The sequence below is a fragment of the Leucopleurus acutus genome (assembly GCF_964270905.1).
Source record: "Leucopleurus acutus genome assembly, chromosome: 16".
Lineage (NCBI taxonomy): Eukaryota > Metazoa > Chordata > Mammalia > Artiodactyla > Delphinidae > Leucopleurus > Leucopleurus acutus.
The window spans coordinates 74,313,306-74,340,769 of NC_139158.1; the positions used below are offsets into that span (position 1 = coordinate 74,313,306).

Here is a 27,464-nt window from a genome sequence, read left to right on the forward strand (position 1 = left end):
GCCGGCCACTGTCAACACAATGCTGTCGTTCAGGGTGTGGGCTCTGGAGCCAAGCCACCAGCTCTGAATCCAAGCCCTGTCATCTGCCTGCTGTGTGTTCTTCGGCAAGTTACTTAGCCTCTCTGTGCCTCAGTCAATTCAGCTGTAACTCTTAGAGCTGTAACTGACTCTTCTTTAAAGGGCTGTTAAGAATAAAGGAGGCAATGCACTCACAGTGAACAGCTCATCAAAGCACCACCAGTTATAACTGGTAGGTAATTCTCCTTTAGGGGAAGGAGGCACCAGGGCAGAGAAAAGACATTAACCCAGAAATCTCAAACCAGTTTCCCCAAATCATTATGCATCTTCACCCCGATTTGCGCCCGATCGGCCCTTCTCAACCGGCTTCTGAAAGGGGTTCACTGATGGGAAATACAAACTTTCACAGTAAGTCCTCCCAGGCTGGCACAAGTTCAACCCAAGCCAGCCTCAAAATCCCCTCAGGGCCTAGGATTTCCTCCCAGATCAAAGCAGAAGCACCAGGTGGCGGCCCACGGACCCAGCCCTACCCTTGCTGATTGACCTTCCACCCCAGGACGCCTCCTAATGCCCTCTCCTCCCTACTCAAACGAGGCTCAGGAAGCCCGGGAGAGAGGAGGCCTCAGAATCCCCATAATCTGCAACGTGCGTGAAGAATGCTGAACCCGGCAGGGTCAGGACGGAGGCATGGAAGTGCCTACGTGGTATCTGGCACATAGCAAGCGCTCTGCAGAGAGCTGTTCCTCCCCTGCCCACCCTCACTTCTGCCTGTTCCCGTTCAGTCCACCCTTCACAGTTGCCACCTTGATCCAAGCCCCAGGACTATTCACTTGCCCTTGCTAGCAGCCTTCTTCAAACCTAAATAAAATAAGTAGTCCCCTACTTAAAACCTGCGAGGACTTCCCTGGTGGTTCTGTGCTCCCAAGGCAGGGGGCCCAGGTTCGACCCCGCTCAGGGAACTAGATCCCACATGCTGCAACTACAGATCCCGCATGCTACAACGAAGATCCTGCGTGCCACAACTAAGACCCAGTGCAGCTAGCTAAATAAATAATAATTAATTAATTTTAAAAACCCGCCAAGGGGCTTACTGTAGACACCCAGCATCTTATCAGTATCTACCATGCCTCCAGGGATCTGGCCCCGCCCACCTTTTCTCCTCCTTTCACTCAACCCTAACCACAAACAGCCTCTAACGAGCCAAGTTCATTTGTCCTTGCTGACTCTTCCATCTAGAACATGCTGTATGCCCGACTTTCCCATAGTTGACAACTTCAACTTTTGGCTTAAATGTCACTTCCCCAGAGAAGCCTTCCGTGGCCACCCCAAATCTCCAGCCCTCTTACGGTATCATCTTAAAGTAGGTTTCTTTCCCCCTTCATTATGGTCATCTCCAGCTGAAAATTGTTGCGACTTATTTTCTTTTTTGCTGGTTCGTTTGTTCATTGGGTCTCCTCCAGCATGTGACCTTGATCTCAGTTTTTCTGACTTTCTTTGCTGTAGCCCAATGCCTGACACACAGTCTGGCTCAGAGGCAGCCCCCAAATAGACCTCTGATCAGCTAAATGAGAGTGTGATCACTGGAAAATCCAGTTTTTCCTCCCAGGTCTAAGAATTTGTCCCAGCAAACCAAGATGGGCAAACCAAGACAGCCGTAGGGTCGTGACGTGGACAGGGAAGATTACACAAAAGGGAGCCTGGCCGTTCCAGGGTCAGCAAGAAACTAGAGGAGGAAACTGCCTTTTCAACAGGTACTCAGCCATCCTCGTTTCTGGCCTAAAGAGCCCATTTCCCCCAAAGTAGGCGATTAAGTGAGGATTTATATCCTGAATGTGATGGGGCCTTGCAGCTAAACGCAATCACTGAGAAACCAAAGGAGGAAAACTCAGGAGAGGGTTTTCTCAGGCCACTCATTTCCTAACTCTCCTCCCCAGTCTTCTTGGGGAGAGCTACTGTTGCAGAATGAGTTAGCGTTAGAAAAGAGGAATGACTTTCTCCAGGGAAAACACTCTCCCCACTGGGAGACCCCCTACTGTGATGACCATTTAAACCAAATCTTTTAGTCCAGATTCTTTGCCCTTTTTTTTTTTTTTTTAAGTTTTAAGTTTTGGGGCTTTTTTAAATTCTTTAGCAACACAACTTTATTTATTTATTTATTATTTGGTTACGCCGGGTCTTAGTTGCAGCAGGCAGGCTCCTCAGTTGTGGCATGCAAACTCTTAGTTGCAGCATGCATGTGGGATCTCGTTCCCTGACCAGGAATCGAAACCCAGGCCTCCTGCATTGGGAGCGCAGAGTCTTACCCACTGCGCCACCAGGGAAATCCGCATCTTTGCCCTTTTTCTTATCAGACCCTTTTAAGGCTGGGGTTCTCTTTGCCACACCTCCCTTAATGCTTGCCTGGATTGTCCAGCGCTGCCGCAGCAGGATAAAGCAAGAGGCCCATCACGCAGGTACTTATCCATGTGAAGCCAGCAATATGGGTTCAGCCTCAAAAAGGGAAAGTAAAAAATGGCTTTTCAAGTTCATCTTCCCTCCGTCCCACTCAAAAGGCGAGCGTCGAGAGAAATTAAATCTGCCCTTTCCTGTCTCCATCCTTGTTCCCTCAGGCTTCTCAGAGGGAAGCATCTCACCAGGCTTGAGAGTCTAGAACGGAAAGGTATCTGTCAAGCAACTCTCAGCAACTACTAGTATACCTGGTCCCAACCCAAGAAATAGCAGCCTGGTTTGAAAGACGGTCCCCACATTCCTGTATGGTGATGCGGAGTTACTAGAGGCTGGTTAAGGAGGTGAAAGACAAAACCAGGTCAGCCTTATTAGGAAGAGGGCCCGAGTAACAGCCGATGAGATGAACCAGTGATCTAGAAGGGAAGCAGGTGCCCATAAATCATCTAGGGAAACTGACAGCCATGGCCTGGGCCGGAGGTGGCCCACTGAAGGACCCCAGACTGAATCCAGTCCACCCACAGCTGGGTAATTCTTTTAAAATTTAAGTTAGGGCTTCCCTGGTGGTGCAGTGGTTAAGAATCCGCCTGCCAATGCAGGGGACACGGGTTTGATCCCTGGTCCGGGAGGATGCCACATGCCACGGAGCAACTGGGCCCGTGCGCCACAACTATTGAGCCTGCACTCTAGAGCCCATGAGCCACAACTGCTGAGCCCATGAGCCACAACTACTGAGCCCACACGCCACAACTACTGAAGCCTGTGCACCTAGAGCCCGTGCTCCGCAGCAAGAGAGGCCACTGCAATGAGAAGCCTGCGCACCACAACGAAGAGTAGTCCCTGCTCGCCGCAACCAGAGAAAGCCCGCGCACAGCAACAAAGACCCAACAGAGCCAAAAATAAATAAATTTATTTTAAAATAATAATAGGGCTTCCCTGGTGGTGCAGTGGTTGAGAATCCACCTGCCGATGCAGGGGACACGGGTTCGTGCCCCGGTTCGGGAAGATCCCAAATGCCGCGGAGCGGCTAGGCCCGTGAGCCATGGCCACTGAGCCTGCGCGTCCGGAGCCTGTGCTCCGCAACGGGAGAGGCCACAGCAGTGGGAGGCCCACGCACCGCAAAAAAAATAATTATTACTAATTAATTAATTAAATTTAAGTTAGTTGTTAATATTTAAAAATTAGGAGAAACTGTATCTGGAAATCCAGATTACTAGCTTCTCTTAAACAAACAAAAAAAAATCAAGATCCAGGCACACAAGGTCCCCATTTCCACATAGTACATCCTCCAGGCTGTTTCCCCCACCCTTAGGATGGAACATGAAATTCCCCATTTGCCAAGGTTTCCATCATTCTTAACTGTCAAGATAATTAAACCTTGAAAACCCCTTCAAGGCAGAGTAAAGCATAGAAGGGCACGAGGGTAAACAGAGGGATAACAGATAAAGGATACTTTGCTAGAATGGCCAAGATCTAGACAGTTCAAGCCCAACATGGTATATACGTTTGTTTATATTTTTCTAAGAGAGAGGGGAAAAGTATATCAAACTGTTAACATAGGTTACCTGGCAGAGAATTTTTAGCCTTTTTTTGCATACTTTGTTTAGTTTGTTGCCAGGAGATGCACTGATTTTATCATTTGAAAGGAAAATCCAATAAACCATTTTCTTCCCTTAATTAGTTTCTATTTCTTGGGAGAGAGTCTTTATTCAAAAAGCATTTACTGAGCAGCTACTTACCAATCACTTGCCTTACGTTAAAAAGGTCAGAGAGACCTGGTCCCCTTACCAGTTTAGGCGAGGAGACACACAGGGAAATGAATTCGACAGCAGAACATTTTGAAGGCTGGGGAGAGGGCTGCCCAGCACATTCTGGGTTATTTTCCCCCAGCCAATGTGCCAAGATGCCAAAGGGCCCGGCAGAAAGGAGGTTCAGTGTGGCCTGGATAAGAAATGCCAACTTGGGAAGATGGGAAGATAGCTGTGTTCTCTCTTTACATAACTTTTCAAAGAAAGAGCAGGCCCAGGAGAATCTAATCACGTGAAACTTAAGACACCAATACAGTAATTTTTTGAGCATGTTCTATGCTGTGCCAATCCGTGGCTAGGTGTTTCCACCTACTGCATCCAGCATGACATATTAATATATGAAAGCTGTAGTGCAGTGCTGTCCAAAAGAACTTTCTATAATGATGGCAGCATTCTGTATCTGTGCTGTCTAATATCTGTGCAGCCTCTGGGCACTTGCAAAGTGGCTAGTGCAACTGAGGAAGGCATTTTTTTTTTAATTACTGTAAATTAAAACAGCCACATACTGTTAGTGGCTACCTTATCAGACAAGCATAGCTACAGAAGCTCAATATGTAACAGACAAGGGAGGAAGCCTAGCAGGCAAGGAGCACCCTTCAGAATCCTCCACCCACCCCTACTGGAGGGATCTTCAAGGCGTAATGATTTGCTGTCTAGAAATGTGTACGTGGACTTGCCACCTGTAGCCTAGCTTGGAAATACTCAGACCTCTAGGATGCATGAGAATGTCTGATCAGAGCTGATTACTGTCCTTTCCTGGGCAATTTAAGGGACTTTCCGGGTGATTACTGTTTTGTTTTGTTTGGCAATGCCACGCAGCTTGCAGGATCTTAGTTCCCCAACCAGGGACTGAACCCCGAGCCCTCGGCAGTGGAAGCGCGGAGTCCTAACCACTGGACCACCAGGGAATTCCCCCGGGGCGATTTCAACTTTGGAAGCTAAAGAACTCCACTGTAGGAGGTATAAATGAAGGCTCTGAAAGAGGGGAGCCTGGATCCCCAAGGATGTGGAGAAGCCAGGGGGAAGGCAGGTCCTCAGGGAGAAAAGCCTGGAAGGATCTACAAAGGTGCGACCCGGCGAGGAGCAGGAAGGAACCTGGCACATCACAGGACCAACATGCGGGCCCGGCAGGCTGAACAGGAGGGCAGCTTCTGCCAGGAAGGACAGATGGAGCAGGGGCTTGAATCTCTGCTCAGGACTGGGGTCGTCTTCAGGAGCCACTGGCAACGCAAAGCAGGCGAGCAAAACAATCGCACTTGTGTTTGGGAAAAGGGCCCATCACAAATGGTCTTAGGGACGTCCCCGGTGGTCCAGTGGCTGCGACTCCACGCTCCCAATGCAGGGGGCCCAGGTTCCAGCCCTGGTCAGGTAACTGGATCCTGCATGCCAAAACTAAAGATCCCACATGCCGCAACTAAGACCCGGCGCAGCCAAATAATTAATTTTTTTTTAAGTGGTCTTAATACCGGGGGAAGGAAAGAAATCAGAGGGAAGGGGGCCATTTCAAAGAGTACTGTGTCCCTGGGTCGGGGCGGGGGGGGGGGGGGGAGACAGACAAGCCAACAATCGTTTCAGAGAGCAGACATTTGAGCTTGGGTAATTACTTCCACGCACCAATGATGCTGGAAACAGAGCCATCCGCTCTGGCTGAAAGGCTACTTTTTCATCCTTCTCCAGGAGAAAAGTTCTGTCCGGACTTCCCTGGTGGCACAGTGGTTAGGGGACACGGGTTCGATCCCTGGTCCAGGAAGATCCCACATGCCACAGAGCAACTAAGCCCACGCACCACAACTACTGAGCCTGCGCTCTAGAGCTCGCGAGCCACAACTACTGAGCCCGTCTGCCACAGCTACTGAAGCCCGCGCGCCTAGGGCCCATGCTCCGCAACAAGAGAAGCCACCACAATGAGAAGCCCACGCACCACAACAAAGAGTAGCCCCCACTCACCGCAACTACAGAAAGCCCGCGCGCAGCAACAGACACAGAGCAGCCAAAAATAAAATTAATTTTTTTAAAAAGTTCTGTCGGGCTTCCCTGGTGGCGCAGTGGTTGAGAGTCCGCCTGCCGATGCAGGGGACACGGGTTCGTGCCCCGGTCCGGGAAGATCCCACATGCCGCGGAGCGGCTGGGCCCGTGAGCCATGGCCGCTGAGCCTGCGCGTCCGGAGCCTGTGCTCTGCAACGGGAGAGGCCACAGCAGTGAGAGGCCCGCGTACCGCAAAAAAAAAAAAAAAAAAAGTTCTGTCCATCTGGTAGACAAAGTCAAATCATTCACTCGTTCATTCAAAAGACGTATTTATTGTGCACCAACTAGAACAGGCACAGTGGTAGTAAAAGGGGCACAGAAGAAAATGAGATGTGCAAGAACAAAAGGCAGGACCCACCCTCATTTGTAGCCTTCGCATCCAGGGGGGTAGGAGGTTAGGAGAGAAAGGAGAGAGGAGTATCTTCCTTTTTAGGACCTGGAAGGTCAGTGTGGCTGGAGTGGAGAGAAGGGGGGCCCTGGAGGCAGGAGGCTGGAAAGGCTTGCCCGCACATGAGAATTTTAGGACTTTGATCTTCATCCTAAAACCAAAAGCAAGCCCCTAAGAGTTTAAAGTAGGAGGTAGTAGCCGGAAGAGAGATTCCTTTTAGAAAGATCAGGAGGTGGGGTGGAGAGAGATGAGAGACCAATTAAAAGACTACTGCAGGGGCTTCCCTGGTGGCACAGTGGTTAAGAATCCACCTGCTAATGCCGGGGACACGGGTTCAAGCCCTGGTCCGGGAAGATCCCACATGCCGCAGAGCAACTAAGCCCGTGCGCCACAACTACTGAGCCTGTGCTCTAGAGTCCGCAAGCCACAACTACTGGAGCCCATGCGCCTAGAGCCCGTACGGCACAACAAGAGAAGTCACCTCAATGAGAAGCCCGCGCACCACAACGAAGAGTGGCCCCCGCTCGCCGCAACTAGAGAAAGCCCGCGCGCAGCAACAAAGACCCAATGCAGCCAAAAATAAAAATAAATAAAATAAATAAATTTATTTTTAAAAAAAGACTACTGCAGTTCACTGGTGATAACCTGAAGAAGAGTGATGTTTACGATATATTATTTTAAGTAAACGACACAAAAAGGCAAAGGACAGAAGAATCCAGGATCAGTCGCACATCCCTGGCCTAGCCAACTGGCAGAGTCCTGGCTTATTGATCATAGTGGAGAAGCAGGTGCTCTGTGGGGGGGTGGGGGTAGGGAGCAGGAGGGAAGGTGGACAGTGAAATCGGTTTTGGACACGTTGAGTCTGAGACACCCATGAACAACAGGCAGGGCAGTCAGGTGGGCAGCTGGCCTTCTGCATCATGACTCAAGAGAAATCCAGGCTGGAATTAAAATATTTGTGAGTCATAAAGCCACAGCTGTGGGCAAGATCACCCAGGAAAAGAACGTGCTGGGCAAGGTGAGTACTTTCAGCAACTCCCACATTTAATGGAGAAGAGAAGGAGCCAGGGAAATGGAAGGAAAAACACTGGAAGCGACAGTTTCCAGGAGAAAAATGATCAGCAAGAAAAATAATCCAATGCCTCTGTGAGATCAAGACACGGGAGTACTGACACCATCCACTGGAGTCTACAGGAAGCCCAGTGATAACTGTTAACATGGAGGGTCTGGGTGGAGCTGGCAGGACAAAGCAGGAGGTGAGGAAACCAAGACGTGAGTACAGACACTCCTCTTAAGAAGTTTGGCTTTGAAGGGGCCAGAAATAGCAGAACTGCTAATAGGAAAGACGCAAGGTCAAGAGAGGAAATGTGGAAGAGACCTGAGTATGTTCACAGCAGTCTGTACAGGGAACTTCCCGGGCGGTCCAGTGGTTAAGACTCTGCGCTTCCACTGCAGGGGGCCACGGGTTCGATCCCTGGTTGGGGAGCTAAGATCCCACATGCTGCACAGCACGGCCAAAAAACTATTAAAAAATAAAATAAACAAAAATAAAAACAAATGTCTGTACATTCCTCCAAAGGTTAAACACAAGGCTAACGCCCATGACTCCACAACCCCACTCCTAGGTCTACACCCAAGAGAAATGAACATACATCCACACAAAAACTCATTCACGAACGTTCACAGCACTGTTCTCCGTAATAGCCAAGAAGAGGAAACAACTCAAACGTCCATCAACAGATGAATGGATAAAACAAAACATGACAATGGAATAGCCCAATGGAACATTATTCATCCATAAAAAGGAATCAGGTGATGTGTGCTACAACGTGGATGAGCCTTAAGAACATTATTCTACGTGAAAGAAGTCAGACACAGAAGTTCACGTACTGAATGATCCCATTTACGTGAAATGTTCAAGATAAGCAAATCCAGAGAGGGAGAGAGTAGACTAGTGGTTGTCAGGGTCAAGGGGCAATGAATGGGGAGTGATTGTTAAATGTTCTAAAATTGACCGTGGTGATCACTGCGCGATTCTGTGAACGGATTAAAAACCATGTTACTGGGAATTCCACGGCGATCCAGTGGTTCGGACTCCACGCTCCCACACAAGGGCACAGGTTCTATCCCTAAGATCCTGCAGGCCACACGGCATGGCCAAAAAAATAAACGCATAAAATTTTAAAAATAAAAGTAAAAACCATGTTACTGTTGGGACTTCCCTGGTGGCATAGTGGTTAAAACTCCACACTCCCAATGCAGGAGGCACGGGTTCGATCCCTGGTCAGGGAACTAGATCCCACATGTCGCAACTAAGACTTCCCATGCCACAACTAAGGAACCCACGTGTGGCAACTAAGACCCGGCGGAACCAAATAAATAAATAAACAAATAATATTTTTTAAAAACACATAAAGATGATCAACATTTTTTAAAAAAACAAACATGTCACTGTTCACTTTGAAATGCTGGATCTCTGGGCTCCAGGAAAACTGGAAACAGGTGGAGGGAATGTGGAGGGGGAGGGACGGGAGCACCGGGAGGGCCTGGAATATGTAATACTGCGCACACCCCCACCGTGAGATGTGGCCTTGCCAAACTCTCTCCCCTCAAGCCAACAGTAAAGGGGCCCCCATCAGTGGAGCAAAATGAAATAACTACTCTTGGAAACTTTCAGGCAAAAAAAAAAAAAAAAAGTGCCAGGATCTCTAAAAGGCCTCAGACCTAGAAAGTTAACTCTAGAGGCATTTGGAGGAGGAAAAAGAAGAGGCGGTTCTTTTGAAACTATGGTTGAAAACGGTCCATTGTAGATCACAGTCTTCCGGAGTAACAGTAGTCACATAAACATGTAACGTGGGGTCACGCTTCAAAACTGGGGCAAACGCAAGGCTTTCCACAAGTAAACCACAAAGATAAATTGCACGGATGTGCCGACAGGATTCCGTGAACAGACGCACGGATGCTAGGCTGGCGAAGAGAAAGTAGAAGGTTTCTCATTTGGAAAGCCGTAGCCAACATCCTCAGAGTTCCACGATATTTTAGACCTTGTTGGGAGAGGAACAATCTGGTAGTTATCTAACTCGCAAATCAATTCCTTCCATTGCACAGTACGTGGATGGTACTTCCTGGGCTGGAGATGTAGAAGAGCCAAAACAGAGTTAAAAATACTGATGCTCATTTTTGAAAAGAAAAATTCTCAGCACTTCCGTATCGCGCTGTGATTTAAGAGTGTTTACGGTTTTATTTTCTTAAACAGTTCGCTTGGGGGGAAAAAAAATGATAGAAGGTCTCTATCTCATAGCCGTCCTCATAAACAATCCCTTGGTGAAACAGTCTTAATTTACATACAACAGTGCGAACGAGGATCCTGTACTAATTGAGGTCTGGGGCTGGTTAGCAAATTGCTGTAATTGTATATCCTCCAGCATCCTGTCTCGGAAAACATCCATACCCAGGCAAATCTCAGCAAGAATGATACTGTTCAAGATTTTAATATCCTGGGCTTCCGCTGCATCTGTGCATGGTTTCCAAGTGGCTCGTTCCCTTGTGCGGGTGACATTACACAGACATTTTTAAAAATGGTTTCAGCTCTGGCAGCCTGGCATCCATACACCACAATCATTACTGCAAAATGCACACACAGCAGGATCGAGATGCAAGCAGCCCAAACAGGGGAGCCTTTGTACTCCCTGGGAGATGTGAGCTCCCAGCGTCCATCATTTTTCAGACTTTAAGTCCCTGGCCTTGGAGGAGCTTGTTCTGACCTCCTGCATCGTGTGGCCAAAATCCTGCAATGAACAGTGCTGTGTCCAGTCTCACACAGAGAAAGCAAACCCACAACCCTCCACCACTTGTGGCCCAGAGATGTGTTTTGTTGGGTTCATGCATGGTCTTTCAGAAACTGGGCTATACGGATCACGTTGCTAAACCAGGCGTTTTTACAGGGGCAAAAAAATAACTCCCAGGTGGTGACACCCAGTGAGCCATATTCCTGCTCCAGCTCGGCAGCCGTCAAATGGAGGCACCCTCCCCCTTTAGGACAGATACTCTCCAACTCACCAAAGGCCCCAGCACCCCTGGAGGCCAGCTACACTCACTGGTCCACCTGCAGGCCCCTGCAGACATCTCACCTGGGATCGCTGGGGTAGAGCTCATGACCGAGTACAAAGGTTTAAAATCAGAGATAAAACCTGACCCCAGTTCTCCACTTTGGCACTTCATGAATCTCTCTCAGCCTCAGTTTCCGGAACTATACAATGGGAATAAAAACACCTGTCACACAGCGTTATTATGAGAAGCGAATGAAGTAATTTGCATGTAATACCTGGCACCTAGTAAGTACTCAGAAAACATCAGCGAGGCCAACACACTTGGCACCTAGACGGTGCTTCTGAGCTTTGCTTGAGCATCTTTCAGCAGATCATTACCCCCAGACACAAATGTCAACCTGACATCTTGGAAGTGTGAGAGCTTTGTCTCCCGAGAGCTAAAACGCTCCGGTAAATGTCAAGGCTGGCGTTAGGGCAATGCCTGGCTTGGGAATTACTCAGTTAATAAGTGAGTATGTGTCAGGTGTAAGAGGGTGTACAAATTGAAATTTAGTTAGAGAACCTGAAAGGTCGCACAAACTAGGCGTAGGAACAGAATTAAAGAACTCTGCGCCAATAATTGTCAGAGTTTCTAAGTTTCTCAAGTATAGTACAGTTCGGGGCCTCTTCTCCACCCACAAGCAGGGAATGATGTTGCCAGTTTCCCAAGAAGCCTGGTGGTCACCTCATCCTCTTTTGAGGATTACCTCTTTCCCAGTGGGGGCAACGTTGGGGGGGTCCAGATGTCTAGATACCGGCCCTTCCCCAGCCAAAGGGCAGAAACATGACACTAGGTAAGGGACTCTCCCTAGGGACTTTGCCCTATTGACCCTGAAGAGGCTGCATACTAGCTCCGCTCCCCAGAGCAGCCCTGGGCCTCCACCCATTCCCTCGAGCCCATGAGCCAACCGACCACCTTCCAGTCCATCCCCTTCCTGCTCCAATTAACCAGAACCGGATTCCGTTGCTCACAACCAAAGAACCCTGATGAGACGGTACCAGGTGGGAGCTGAAGCACTGAATGTCCCAAAGCATGAGAAAAGCAGGCTAGAGAAACAAGTCTGTGTTCACAGAGCCCTCACCATCACAACGCGGATTTTGAATAATCAGGACTGAAAGAGAAATAAGCCTTCACCCCAGCTTTTGCTCACTGGTCACATGTGGACCAGGCTGACCTCAGCTCTCAGAACCCCAGCCATGCCGTAGCATAACTCCAGGCCTTTCTTTGCGTATGCGATTTCCTCACCTAACCGGAGAGGTTCTATCAGAAAGGTTCGCAGGACACAGGAACAGCCAGTCACCTGGCCATACGGTGACCCTGGAGGATAGGAACTCACCTCCACACAAAGAAAGCCATCCAACACAATCCCTGGGGAGAGAGAGGAAGGTCTCCCTCGAAACCAGGTGACGCCATCCCCCTCACGATTCCCCACCAGAACAGGGGCTCCAAAGGCCCTGAGAAAATCAGTCCAAAAGGCTGCCGACCGGATTTCTTCAAACGCCTCAGGGGACAGGATGCCGGTCCCGAACCTGCCTGCTGGGGTGCCCTGCGCAATTTTTTTTTACTGATTTGCAGTATTATATTAGTTTTAGGTGTATAGCATGGTGATTCGGTGTTTTTGTAGATTATACTCCAGTAAGTTATTACAAAATAATGACTGCAATTCCCCGTGCTGTACAATATATCCCTATTGCTTATCTATTGTATTTTACCCATAGGAGTTTGTATCTCTTAATCCCATACCCCTACCTTGCGCCCTCCCTGCTTCCATCTCCCCACTGAAAATCACTAGTTTGTTTTCTATATCTGTGAGCCTATTTCTTTTGCTATATACATTCAGTTGTTTTATTTTTTTAGATTCCACATGTAAGTGGTATCATGCAGTAATTGTCTTTGACTTATCTCACCAAGCCTAATATTCTCTAGGTCCATCCATGTTGCTGCAAATGGCAGAATTTCATTCTTTTTTATAGCTGAGTAATATTCCACTGTGTGTGTGTGTGTGTGTGTGTGTGTGTGTGTGTGTGTGCGTGCGCACGTATACACATATATCTTCTTTAACCCTTCATCTGCTGATGGACACGGGTTGCTTCCATGTCTTAGGTATTGTAAATAGTGCTGCTACAAACATTGGGGTGCACGTGTCTTTCCAAATTACTTTTCTTTTTTTCATATATATACAACCAGGAGTGGAACTGCTATAATATGGTAGTTCTATTTTTAGTTTTTTGAGGAACCTCCATACTGTTTTCCGTAGTGGCTGCACCAATTTACCTTCCCACCAACAGTGCACAGGGGTTCCCTTTTCTCCACATCCTCACCAACACTCATTATTTGTAGACTTTTTGATGACAGCCATTCAGACAGGTGTGAGGTGGCATCTCACTGTTGTTCTGATTTGCATTTCTCTGATGATTAGCCATGTTGAGCATATTTCCAAGTGCCTGTTGTCCATCTGTATGTCTTCTTTGGAAAAATGTCTATTCAGGTCTTCGGCCCGTTTTTTGATCGGGTTGTTTGTTTTTTTGATATTCAGTTATATAAACTTTATATATTTTGGATTATACAATTCTTCATTAACTACCTCCATGCCCTCTTCCTGGAGGCTGGAAGCAGGGAAAGAAGCGCAACTTGGTGAGTAGGGTTTCCACCTGATAGGCTTATCAACACGAGCTCATCCCTGCTCAACTGATTCTAATCGTGGCTAACATTTCTGAGCACTCGCCATGTCCCAGCACCGTTCTGGGCGCTTTGCACATGTGAGCAAGTTTAATCTCAACCATAATCCTCCATTTTTATCATCTCCATGTACAAGGGGAAACTGCACCACAAATACAGCTAGGCAGAGGGCAGGCAGAAGGCAAACCCAGGGAGTCTGACTCCAGAAGCCAGGTTTTCTTTTTTTTTTTTTTTTCCGGCACACGGGCCTCTCTCACTGTTGCGGCCTCTCCCGTTGCGGAGCACAGGCTCCAGACACGCAGGCTCAGCGGCCGTGGCCCATGGGCCCAGCCGCTCCGCGGCATGCGGGATCACCTCAGCAGCAATGAGCACATCCAGCACCCAGATCTTGGTTTCTAAGGCCATTCTCCAATAACAACCAGGGGCCTCGGGGAAAATATACAAGATGAGCCTAGAGCATCCTGCAGTGCCAGAAATTAAGAAAGTGTTCAGTCAATCAATCAATCAGTCAACCGACAATGACGTCAAAGGGACACAGGAACTGACTGAAAGTGCTCCCAGTGGCCAAAGCTAGAACCATTTGAACAAAATAATACAAAACCCAAAGTATGAAACCGTTGAGTCCTTGCTGACATAAATAAATGGTTGAACAAATAAATGGGAGAAACAAGACAAATCTCCCATATAGAACAACATGAAATAATTTATGTAGATACTCTGGCCTTCGGAAGCTGGAGCATGGCTTCCCACGCTTCTTAAGTGTGGGCCGGGCACCGTGACTTCCTTCCAAAGAGGAAGGGGAGAAACCTGACAAACGCTCCCTTGGCCAAGTGATCAAGGTCAACACCACCAGTGATAAATCATGTTCATAATATATACCCTTGATATGATGTGATGGAAACGGCCCTTTAAGGTCTTCCTCTCAAAAACCCGTAATTCCGGCCTACTCCAATCCAACCATGAGAAAAACATCAGATAAACCCCAAATGAGGGTCATCCTACAAAATACCTGAGCCCAGTTTTCCTCCAAACTAGGAAGGCCATCGAAAACAAGGGAAGTCTAACAAACTGGCACAGCCACGAGGATTCTAAGGAGACACGACAGCTAAATGTCATGTGGGCTCCTGGGTGGGGTGCTGGAAGGGAAAAGGGATCTTAGTGGAAAAACTAAGGAAGCCTGAACAAAGCATCAACTTTAGTTGGTCGTAACACACCGATTCATTAATTGTGACAAATGGACCAGACCAATGTATGGTGTTAATACAGGGCAAAAACTGTAACTATGTGTGTGTGCGTCGGGGGGGGGGGGGGAGGAGCGGGGTATGGGAACACTCTGCACTAGCTTCACAACTTACCTGGAAATCTAAATCTAAAACTGCTCTAAAATTAGAAGTTTATTTTTAAAAACATAACAGAAAATGATGGAATGGCTCCTGTGGACAGGGTGGCCACTGAAGGCCTCCCTCAGGAGCTGACGTCTGAGAAGAAGCTGAGACGAGAACCAGGCAGCAGGACCCAGGGCGGCGTTCCCGGCAAAGGGCCCCCAGGAGAGGACGGAGGGGAGGGAGGCTGGGGAGCTCAAGTGGGGTCAGGTGCACAGAGTGTCTGTCACAGGGTAAACAAAAGTGAAGGAAGCTGAAGGGGTCAGGCCAAGGCAGGTTGGTCACCGTCACTTCAGACTGGAGCCTGAGGGCGCTGGAAGGTCAGTGGAGGGACTCAGCAAGACGAGATGTACCTGATGGGAGTGTTTTTCCAAGATCGCCCTGCCTGCTGTCGGGAGAGGATGCGGTGGGGCGGATAAGGGATTATGATGACCCCAGAGTGGTCACACCTCGGACGGCCCAGACACAGAAGGTGAAGGACTAGGAGCACCTGGGGGTCTGAAAGAAGACAAGAAGCGGGGTCTCCACGCTCAAGGGGAAGAGAAGAGGGGTCTCCACACGCAGAGAAAAGGGCCTGAGCTGAACAGGCCTCCTGCTCTGGCTGACGGTCCCCGATTCTGACCCTTTTGGAGAAGTCTCCACAACGGGGCTCCAGGGCCTTCCAGGCACCGAGGGCTCAGGAAAGAAGCACCTCCTTGGAGTCCGAGCCTCGGTTCAGTTCGAGCCCATCCTACACTTTCTACCTGGGAGACATTACCACTCGGAGCCTCGGTTTCCTCAACGGCAAAATGGGAACACCACCTCCCATCTCTTGCCAGGTAAGAAAAGGCTCCTGGACCCTACAAGCACAGCCTTCATAAATGCCAGAGCAAGTATTACCTTTACAAGAGTAACCCCAAGGTGGAAGGAATCTTAGAATCTCATCTGACAGCCCATTTTACAGATAAGAAAACAGAGGCAGAGCCAGAACACGTCCAAGTGAGCAGGAGAGCAAGGACCGCGAGCCCGGCTCCCAGCTCTCGTTCTCTGGGCTCCCTTCTCCACACTCAATTCTGACCCCAAAGTGGGGGGACTGAGACAGGCTTCCCCATCAGGAACTGTCTCCAAACACCTCTTTTCAGACTCCCCTGTGGCTCTCCTCACCATCAGAGGCGCTGCGGGCCCAGCCTGGGCAGGGGGATGGGGGTGGGGGTCTGGTGAAGAGGAGAAGCCCTCCGACTGCCCCCCCCCCGCCCCAGGCACCGACCACCCACCCGGACAGCCTGGCCTGTCCACCTGAGGGGCCTCCCCTCCTCTCTGAACCAGGCCCAGGCCCCCATCAGGCAAGTCAGGCAGCAACAACGGCCAGCCCCTGCTTCCCAGGTCACCACCACGCCACCACTCTCTGACCCTCGTCTTTGCCCACAGCGACACGCTGTATTATCAAAATCCTCAAAAAGCTCTTGGGCTGGATTGGAGTCTTTCTGGCCTGTACTCACCCTCTGTCTAGTCCTTCCCGCCTCCCCCCCAGACCCCAGCACAGGTACTCAGCGACTTGTTGAAACAATACCACCGAGGTACAACAACTAAGTTTGGAGATGAGCATTTTCATCAACCAAAGAGGTGAGAAATGTTCCTGCAGCTCATTTCTAAAAGCACCCTGAAGGCAAAATGTGAATAACTGCTTCCTTGTGGGAAACCTCGCGAAATCTCACACAGACCAATCAAAAAGTACCAATGACTCAATTAGAAGATCCCTGAGGAGCTCTAACACAGGATTCTGAATAGAAGCACATACCATGTTTACTCTGATTTGCACAATTCTGTCCTACACGCAAACACTGGCCCCAGCATTCCACCTTTAATCTAACGTTTCCCTTTAATCTCTAACCAAGACCAACGTTTACCAAGGAAGTGGGTCACCTTCGTTCCACCTCTGCGTTTCCAAAGAGGCCTGTTACTGAAATCAGAAACCCAGCAGCGGCTGGAGACTCCAGTTGCTTCTAGAACATGCTTTATTTAAATTGATTCCCGAAAGTCACCCTGCAGAGAGCTAGCCAGCCGCCCTCCGTCATGACACTCACATGTAAAATTTACTGTCGGGACAATTTCCGACAGGTCGGAACACCGACACAGACACGCCAAGGGAAAGCAAATCAAAAGATTTCTGTATAAATGAGGTTCACCCATCAAAGGTGCCAACCTCTCAAAATCGGAGGAGTGTTAGAGCCTGGACTCGTAAGCCACACTTCACTGCACTGGAACAACAAGAAAAAGAAATTCCAATTTCCTCCTGTGCTCTGCATAGATAATCCGAGATTTTCACTTACCTTTGGAGCGAGTAGAGATATCCATGCCCTCCACCACCTCCTGTTCTGTTTTTATTTCCTCTTCAGCCAAGCTGAAACAGAGCAAATTACGTTCACGTTTAGGTAGACTGAGAACTTGCCCCATGGGGGCGGTTATTTAAAAGTTCTAACAACAAACCCACATTTTTCAGACAATCTTCCAAGGGTAGGGGGAAAGGAACCCACACCTTGATATCAAACAAAGTGTTAAGAGTCCTATAGGAGTGTTTTTAAACACTAGCTTGTTCTTGAAGTCAAATTACTGTTCCAGTTGTCATGCTATTGGAAGATGCAAAAGGCTTTTTTAAGACACACAATTACCATCTACCCCCATGGACCAATGAAACCCCAGCCTTCAAGTAAATCAGTTTCTCATTGTTAACACCGGGCTCAGGTTGGAGGTGGTTTTCGGGGTACCTGGAGTTCAGATCTCTGAATTCTGCAAGGCAAAGAGTATTTTCCCAGACCTCCTGGCTAAATCTTACTATTTCCCGACGAGGCAGGAACATGAAAAAATATATAGGTTAAGCTACAAAGTAAAAAATATGCTCAGGCTAGAAGCAAAAGGCCTGGTCTCAAAACATTCAAACCACCAGCACTTAGCCCAGGAATTAGGATTGGGGTCTCCACACTCCCAACCCCTGGGATATTTCCTCCCTGTAGCAGGCATGGCTTAGAGAAAACATTCAGCACTCTTTTGAGCTGTGACTAATTACCCCCACCACAAAAGTGGAATGAGGAAGGATTATTTAAAAGACAGGATGAGAGTTGGGGGTTGGGATAAGAAGCAGGGAAAGCAGGACCCTCCGCTGGGCCAGCCACCAGAATCTTCTCTCGCTCTCTCGGCTGGAACTCCCCGCTGAACAGGGTACAGGCCATTCCCTATCTTCCCCACGGACATACACACACCTCTCAGGCCAAGCCAGGAAAAGTTCTGCTTTTCTAAGTGCCAACAGTTTGAGGTGCTGGAACTTTCCAGGCATTAGGCTGACGACGAAGTGATAAGAACCTGAGCAATTATTCTAGATGCAATTCCATCGAACTGTGGTTCAATAAGAAGAAATGGGTGCATCTCCGACTGAGATGGCTGAAATCTTCCACCTGGAAGACTCAAAAACCAGGACAGGGGGGACGCTGCATAAGGCAGGAAGGATTAGAATGTCCCTTCTGTGTTTCGTGGTCTGGGACTGTGACTAGACAAAAGGTAAGTCCCAAAAGTCCTGGAACCTCAGGGTCAGATGGAGCTGCATTTAGGAGAGTTCCGTATTTGATGGGACTAGATAGAAAGGAAGAGATGAGAGCTGAGAATTAAGTTAGAAGAACTTAAAGGCCTCCAACTTCACTGGTCCCAGCAGAGAGAAGAAACAGAAAGGCAGTGTGCTTTTAAATCAGAATGTTAACACATTTAGGTCTCTGATATTGAACCCCGTTGACAATTTCATCCACACTGCCTTTGTAGAGAAAGCCTGGGACACAAATCACCAAAGAAACAACAGACATGTTGTCACAAATGGTTTTCATCAGAAGACATTGCTTCTGAAATTTAAACATGTCGCTAACGTGCACTAATACAACCGTGATTTGTGGCAGGTGATTTTAGCACTAATACTTTTTACTCCAACTTAAGAGGCAAACAAGCTCAACTCAGAAACACACCCTGCCTGCAATTTACCCAGACTGTCCAAATGGATACCGCTGATGGTTTTTTGCTTGGGGTGACTGGAAATAAATTTTAACAGAAAGCCCCATGCAGCCCCTTCAAAGAGGGGGAGATGGTCAGCTTCAAAAGAACAAACAGCAACCCTGATCTTTCCAGCAACTAGAATTCTGCTCCCCTCTCTAGCATGAAGTATGTGAAACCCTAAACTTCTTGAAACCGATCCCATATTTTGAGTGATGGAGAAAACGCTAATCTGGGATCCAACCAAAATGTTTGGTAGTGAAAAGAAACAATTATGCATTACAGACTCCCCCAAACCCATTTGAAGGATTTCTGCAGCGCTGAAAACATTCAAAGGTGTATAGATCATGGAGTTGGGCTGCATTCAAGAGAACAATTATTTGGCTTGTAACAGCCTAGAGGAGGCTGAATACTTCAGGCAGGAAAGCTGCTGAGAGGCTAAGAAAATGCAAACTAGCGATGGGGTGGCTATGTGCTGCTGAGTTTGAGATAATTCTGGAGCAGAAAAGAGGGAAAAGAAAGTTAAGCTGTTTTATCTTTCCAAGTATTACAAAGCGGGCACCATAATCACCTAACTTTAGCAATAGCACCACCAGGATTTAGCCAAGGATTTGAAGGACAACAATTTCAGAAAACCCATCTTTTTCACAGATCAGCAAGCCACCCTTTCAAAGGGAACCCATGCATGCACATGCATGCACACATACATACACACACACACACACACACAATAACTTGTATTTGACTAAAGGAAATTGCAATGTCTATGCATCTAGAGGAAAAAAATTTTTTAAAACTTCATTTACAAAAGCAAAGACCAGAATGCAAAATTAGTCATTTTGAATAGCCACATCTAAAGGGACTTCCTTTTTTCTACACCACTGATCTCATTTTTTTCTTTTCTGGTTTAGTGTTAAGTACTAGTATGTTATTAGGGGGAAAAAAAAAACTATGAATATTACATCAAAAGTGGTGGTGAGAAAAGATTTGTACCTGTCTGAATGCCCCACAGATCTTGGTCAATTTAGGTTAAGAACTGTTCAGTCATTTGGAGGGAAAAAAAAAAAAAACAGTCAAATAATAATTGTTAAAAAGAAAAAGCAGCTGTGTCTGAAGAAAAGACTTTGAACTCTCCTCATTAACACATTAAAGTCTATTAGAAAATACACAGCATTTTTCCTTCCATATCTGCTAGCTTCCAGCAACCCCAATTATTTAAATCCAAAACAATGGAACAAGCAGCCCTTGTTTCAAACTGACATTACTTTTTTTTTTTTTTTAAGGTCAGCTGGGGAGGCTGGGGCCCGCTAAAGGAAAGGGTAAAATTAGCTAAAAAATCTCACCCCAACAGGACAATACACCATCTACTAGTTGTATACGTTGTATGTTCCCACCACCGTCACCTCTTGCACTCAGGGGTTCCCCTAAGTCACTTGCCCCTGGATTTCACAAACTGATACATTTCAGGCAATTAAAGAAGAAATAACAGGCACCCGCCTGCACATACAACCAAGACCATCCCATCGCGACCCAGAAAGAAGAAAAGATTTCTCCCCCAATGCCTGAGCAAGAAAACCTCTGCTTACTTCTTCACCTGCATGCACTGGAAAAGAGCAATTAAAAGTTGCAGATGAACTGCACCTCCAGGATGTTTTAAGCCTTCTGATTTTTAATTCTGAAGACTCAAGGCTGGTCCGTAAATTCCCAGGAATCCCATCCCCTCAACACTTCCAGGAGAGAGAGAAAAGAGAAAACATCTAGTTTGGACACAAAACTGCCTGGAAACACAATGCCCAGATATTTCTTTTCCCCAAGTGCCCCTACTTGACTGTTAACCAAGAATATCTAACCCCTCTAGAATATATAACCAGCATGCACAAGAGTCTGGGTCTACAGCTGAGGATGATCACACAGCAATTCAAGAATCATGCAATCGGTTCAAAAGGACGTTCCCTTCAGCTTTTTACTTTCATTCAAAATACCAAAGTGGTCCAGGCTGTAAGAAATATTTCATCCCCAAGACACAAACATCTTTCCTCTTCTAGACCACAAAATAGTGAACATTAAAATCAAAACACCATGCTGCCCTAAATCTGCAATTAATTTCTTTAAAAATTGGGGGGAGGGGAGGGAATGGTTAGCAGCTTTATATAAGCACTCACCTAAAACAGGCAGAGTCATCGGTAGCTAAGCTATTTATGCAGGATTCTTAAAATGGCGTCTGGCAACACTGCCTCATTCCTGTATTGAAGCTAAAATGGTAGCAGTTTGTTCAATAGCTGTAGCTCTTGCTTAAGCAGCCCTGCTAGTTTCAAAGCCACCTTCCTAAATATCAGAACTAGGAAAAGCTCAACCAAAGGACACCAACAACCCAACGTTTAGAAGCTGGAAAAAAAAAAAATCTGCAGTGACAGGGGGAGTTTGTTAAGTCACAGGTTCCTAAGGAAAACCCTTCCCTTTCAGATCCTGAGCCGTCAACGTGAGGCTCTAAAATGAGGCCCCCTTGCCCTCGAATTAGGTGGGTGGAAGGTGAGGAATTAGGCAGCCCTGTGGCATAAAGTGCAGACAGACAGACAGGTGTCTGTGCAAACAACCAAACTGTTAAAAGGGTGCAGGCTGGGGGGGGGGGGGTAGGAAGCCCATTCCCCCTTTCTAGTAGATGAGAAACCAGCTCTGCATCCCTACCAAAGAGTAGCCAGGGAAAATGAAAAGTGCTTCCAGGGCAGCAGGCATCTGAAGGGCTGCACCCCAGCCTGAGGCCAAAGTCAAATAAAAAGGCTGTTTAATAAGCCTGAAAACGGCCACCAAGCACCCAGCCAGTCCTAAGACAGTTAACCTCAAGGAAAGATAATCCGAGTCTGCAGAGAAGAAACAACAGGAAAACGTCGCCCTCAGCCAAGGCGCAGGATACTCACAAATTAGATTTTTGTCCACCCCCAACAGAGCCCTCAAAATTAACCATGGGTTTGGCAAAACCCGCTTTCACAGGCCAAGCTAAGAGCCTCATAGTGGATAATGTAATTTACTGTTACAGGTCTGCGCATGGCCTCAGAACTCTCCTGGTGCTGCGGGTGGAGAGTTTCAAGGTGACTGTGAGCTTCAGGAGAGAAAGGAGGGCAGAGTGCCCAAGGCTGCACCAGGGCAAGGACGGGCGTCTGGCTCCCGGCCGGCCGGTAGGTAGGTAATCTTGATGACGAGGGACAGGCTGGCAGCCCAGCTTGCTGCAGTGCTGAAATGGCTCCTGCCTGCTTGTTTATCAGTAAGCAGAGTGGGGCGGAGGGGGAAGGGCGTCCATAGCCTTAGCAACCTGAAGCCAAGGGTGAATCCTTCCTTGTTTCTGCCTTTGAGATCAAGAGCAGGGCTGCTACACAGATTCCCTTCCTCCTCCTCGGCTGTGCGGTGGCCAAGGCACTTTTGCACGTATCTTTCTTTTCAGGGTCAAACCAGAGGCAAAGCCAGACCTAGGGCTTCCCAGCTGAAAAATGTTTGTGGCCTCTGCCCAGGAGAGAGAAGGGGGGGAAAGGAGGCAAAAGAAACAAAGAGATCACACACGTGAAGTGGCTGGACTTTGGAAAAAAAGAAAAACCTACCTTTGCCTTCAGGGTTTTCTGGGCTGCTGTCACCCCCTCCCCTTTTTGAAATGGTGACTCATTCCCCCCCCCTCCTATTTAAGACCTGAAGCCATTTCCCCACTGTTCTCCCGGGGAAAGAAAAGGGGGAATGTTTTGTTTAAAAGAAAAGGGGTAACAAGAAAGAAAGAAAGGAAAAGAAAAAAAAAAAGCTATTGTTTTCATCCCTAATTTATAATCCAGGAGGCCCCATTGTTTCTTTCCTTCTGACTCAAATCTTTGAGCTGTTAATTATAAAAGTAACTGGACTCAGCTCCAGAAGGCAAACCACGTTCCTCAGCAGCAATTAGAAAAACTCTGTAGAAAGTTTACTGAGTGATTATATATAATTAATTCCTAGTTACAGCCGGAACACTGACCATTTTCTGGCGCTAATAAAAGCAGTTCCTCCTGCTGCCCCACAGGAATGCCACTTAATTTCCCAAAGCAGAAAGTGAATCCATCCTGGAGGGGCTTCAAGGGAAAAAAAAAAAAAAAGGAGAGGAATCAAAAGCTCCAGTGTGTCTGCGTTTGTTCCTTGCAGCTGTGCATCCTCTTTGGGGGCTGAAGAGGCAGAAGGAAAAAGGAAAACAGCCCAATGTTCTGTTCCTCCCTCTGCAATTTACAAACGTGGCAGAGAGAGGACCATCTACCTTGATGTAAAAAAAGGGGGGGGAGGGGAGATGCCCTAGGCATGGAACGTAGGGAGACGCTTCAGCTCCACGGATGTGCTTTTCCTAAAAGGAACAAAGATGGTAGAAATTTCCAGAAGGCCCGCTCTCGGTCCAGCCACTGCAATTGTCAATCTGTAACCTTTCCTCCAAGTCTATTGGTTCAAAAGCTGGAGAGAGAAACCCCATTGGGCTGTACCATGAGCCTGCACTGCTGTCCCTAGCTAGTCCTGCTGCAATGCAGACATTTATTTTTTTCCCCCTGAGTGAAACTGGAAAACAATGCTACCTTGAGAGCCATTAACTTTTACAGACTCATGTTTGGTGGTGCCCCCAGGACCACAGGCAAGTGGCTGGCTTGCTCCAGGGCTGAGAACTTGCTGGGGCTGCACATGTGAAAACAGATCTTGGCTTTGCAAACCTGTGGGAGCCATTTTAATGCAAGCTTTTGGAGGACAAATGCCTTGCCCTTAGGTTTCCTTCCAGCCCAACAAATGCACCATTATGCAAACACTGACAGCACCAAAGCAGGAGTCTTGTGATTAGATATTGCTTCCAAGGAGGCCACAAGAACCTCAATATGTAATTTCCATTTACAGCCAGGAGATAAGAACAAAGAAACAAAGCTAAGCCTCTGAACTTTCTTGTGTGGGGTAGTAGCAGGCAAGCAGCTCAGTTCTAAGTATGTTACATCATTAACGGCCTGTCCTTTTACTCTAAGAAGCTGGCCTGTCTTGCAAAGACTTCTCAGCTTAGAATTGGGTACATTCCTCATTATTAAATGAGCCCTTTTTCCAATTGGTTCTCAAAGGTGGGTTGCTGGACACCAGTTTAAAAGAAGAAAGATTATTGACTCCATCAAGTTGGCATAACACAGCAACCGAATATACTTCCAGCATTTACAGTCCTGCTGGATTGGTCTCCAGGCTGGAAATTTATGCAGTGAACTTCTAGGGAAATGCTGAAGCAAATGCTAAACAAGAAGCTACTTTTTTCACTCTGAAGTTCTAGCTGCAGCCTTAAAAGATCAGGAGAAATGTAAAAAGTGAGAAATAAATCAGAAGTAAAGGTAAGTGTGCACATACAGATGTGTGGGTCAGGCTTGGAAAAAGGCCGGGTCTGTTGTGTATGAGTCCTGAATCAAGACCAAGTTTGGTGGTGGGTGGGATTTTTACAGACATGTAAGTATCTTAAAACATAAGGACTCACACCACCACCCCCAGCTCCTCCCCACCCCCATGTTTAAGGCTCTGTGACTCTTAAGACCAAGCAGTTTCCTTACATTTCACAAGCAGATCACCTACCCAGAGTTTTCTATCTAATATCCAAACAATCCCAATTCAAGGTCTCCAGTCAAGTCACAATGAACTGAACGTTTCTTCCCTGAGGGTAAACAGGAAGTAAAATCTTCAATCCTAGCCCTAGGTTATCAGGAAAAACAGTGGATTCAAACAGTCACCTAAAATCAAGACACTATGAAAAAGCCCTCCTTGGGTTCCTGCTCATAAAAAGCCCCCAACGGCTGGAGCCAAGACCCCCTGTTACAAACAGACCCCAAATGTTCGCCAAACTCTTTATACATGGTCACAGAAATGGATTGCTTTACTTACCCAACAAATGTTCAAGCAACCGTCTCATTTTTCCACAGTTAAGAAGAGAGAACAGGCTGGCAGATTTGGGACTTGATCAAAAAGGAAATTTTTTTAAACAGTTACACGGGATTATTAAAAACACACACACAACAACAACACAACCCAACCACTGAATATGGAATGCTGTCATGAGCCACAGACGTGATTTTATTTCCTCTGCACTCTATCACACAGGAGGACAGAGGATGACACAATGTAAAAAAAAAAAAGGGAAAGGAAAATGAAAACAAGGAGAAAAGATACATGAGTCCACTGAAAACCATGCAAGAGGAGAAAACTAAGGGATTCAAAAAAAGACTCCTCAGATTTATTGCAGGATGTTGTCCAACATCTCTCCCCCACCCCCCCTCCTACACTCCCCCCCCCGCCCCCCATCCCCATCCCTACTCCAAAAACTTCCTCCAAAGCCTAGAAAACACTTTCAGAAACATTTGCTGGCTGCAGGCTGGCTTTGCAGAAGAACACTCTGTATCAATAGAAGTCAGGAAAAAAGGCTGAACAATGTAGTTTCAAGTGAAGAAACCCTGTAGGAAGAGAAAAGACCATGGGGAGTCACCACCACCCACCTAGGCCCCAGGAGCTAGGATCTGTCCTTAGCACTGCTCTGCTGAGGGCTTGGTTCTTTTGCAAACACACGTCCTCTCTGGTCAGAACTGAGTCCAGCCTTCCCAGCACCTCTTTGGAGAGGTGAACTTGCCTGCTTTGCTGTCTGCCATGAGCTCTCCTTGGAAGGGAGCCTGCTTGCTTACCTTCCATTTTCTTCCCCCAGCAGGCATGTGACACAAGAGAAGACAAGAGTGCAAGGGGGAGGGGGGGGAACTGCTCAGAGAAAGAGAGAGAGAGGGAGAGAAAAAGAGAGAGGAAGGAGGGGGGAGAAAAAAAAAAAAAGCTTCTTTTTTGGCAATACCAGGATCTAGCTTCACACTCTTCTAGAAACACCATGTCCTGGTGGAAGAAAAGGTGTGCCAGGCCCTTGCCAGTTTGCAAAACCGAGCTCTGGCTAATGGCTACTTAGCCATGTGACCCAAGAAAGCAAAAAAAAAAAAAAAAAAATCTCTCTAAACAGTTCCAAGTTAACCTAAGTGCTGTAGGGGTGACTGTGGCACAGACAGCCACAGAGAAATCACACTGCTCGCCCACAATGCGGATGTCTCAGAGGGAGGGGGAGAAAAGATGGTTAAAAAGTCGAGCTTACCTCTGTGGATGCATTGTTAACACTGTGTAATGTCAATACTTATAAAACATGGAGGACAGGCTCCTAGTTCTCACAGAAAAAGGGTTTGGCACTTCGGCTTGATGATCTGGCCGCCTAATAAAAGCTCATCCCCGATTGGCTGCCCCGGCAAATCGGAGTGTAAGGCGGCCCCGGATTGGCTGAAACACTTCCTGAGCGATTATCTTTGTGAGGCTCTGGTGAGCAAGAGCCATCCTGTGCATAGAAAAAGACAGGCTAAGCTAGGCCTTTTGCAGCAAGAAAAACTTACGAAAGGGGCCCGCAGTCGCCCTTCTCCCACACCCTGGCTAGATTTCGCGGCACGAGCAAACCAGTGCAGCCAGCCTGACCTGCTCCAGCAAAGACTGAGGCCCAGAGGCCACAGGCAAGAGAGTTTTGGGGGTGAGCTGCAAGGGCTCACCCTCATCTGCCCCCACGGAAACGGCCCTCTCCCTGGGAGGAAGGCTGGCTCTTTTCTAGAACAATCCAGCAGAATGTTCTCCCCACCACCCGCGGGGGGCGGGGAAGTGAAGCCAAAGAGCAGGGAGGCCCGGGAAAACAGCCCAGGGGGCAAGAGAAAGAAGAAGCTGGAGCCAGGCCTCTGAGGCAAACCGGACGGGCCAGGCGAGCCCCCCAAGTCACTCCAGGGCAGCCCTGGCTTCCCAGAGGACAGAGCACTCGGGCTGAGAGGGGAGGAGGGGAACCCAGTGGTCAAGTTTGCATCGTCATTATCAAAATGCCTCCTGGACAAAGCAGACCAGACAGCCACTTGCCTGCCCCAGCCCAGAATCGAACCTGTCGTCACCCCACCACCCCCAGCCAGAGCTCAGAGGAAAGCAAAATGGGTTCCTGCCTCCCTGCCAGGATGCCAGGGGGCCCCCCTCCCCATCCTTACCCTAAGAAAAGCCAAAGGCGCTCCTAGCAGGCCACATGCCTAGCTCTACAAACTTCCCTTCCCCTCCCAGCCCCCTCCCCCAGCGCTGAGGCCTGCTAAACCTGTCAGTTAAACAAAAATCTGACTTCCGTATTAGTCTGCGATGGCTTCAGCTTCCTGCCTATTAACCCTCTCTCAGACTCTGGGCCTGGCTGGGAAAAACTAGGCCCTGAGAGCGCAGAAAAGGCCTGTGGAAAAATACCAGCGGCAGCTCTCCCGGCAGATGCAGAAAGAGAGAGAGAGAGAGAGAGAGAGAGCTGCTGTCTCTCGCCTTGGCTTCCCAAGGAGGCGTGTACCTTCTGAATCCAGGGCACAGGCAGTGCCTCTCGGGCTGAGAAGCCATTTAAATCCAGAGGGAGAAAGAAAGATGTCAAACTCAGCCAGGGAACAAGAACCCCCATTATTAGTCAGGCCTACACCCACTGCTTAGACCTTCCTGCCACACAACCAGCCCTGTAAGGATGTTCCTGGGAAACTGGGCCCTCGGTGGCAGAAAATCCCATGAGCTTTGTAAGGACTCTTGCTTAAATTTATTTCCACAGAG

General features: G+C 47.9%; 1 protein-coding gene across 15 annotated transcripts in view; it reads right to left on the bottom strand.

Annotated features, from left to right (window-relative positions):
- The window catches only part of ZMYND8 (zinc finger MYND-type containing 8), a 126,445-nt gene extending 99,526 nt beyond the window's left edge, over positions 1–26,919 (bottom strand). For 12 of the 15 annotated variants that reach the window (XM_082856767.1, XM_082856768.1, XM_082856779.1 and 9 more), the window contains exons 1-2: positions 25,969–26,300; positions 17,144–17,214 (exon numbers count right to left, since the gene is read on the bottom strand). In XM_082856767.1, the coding sequence (XP_082712893.1) occupies positions 17,144–17,214; positions 25,969–25,982 (85 nt within the window). In that variant the 5' untranslated portion in view covers positions 25,983–26,300. Of the gene's footprint in view, positions 1–17,143; positions 17,215–24,731; positions 24,771–25,968; positions 26,301–26,881 lie in introns of those variants that run through there. The other 3 variants (XM_082856773.1, XM_082856772.1, XM_082856771.1) reach the window with 3 other exon arrangements.
- Positions 26,920–27,464: the final 545 nt, after the last annotated feature.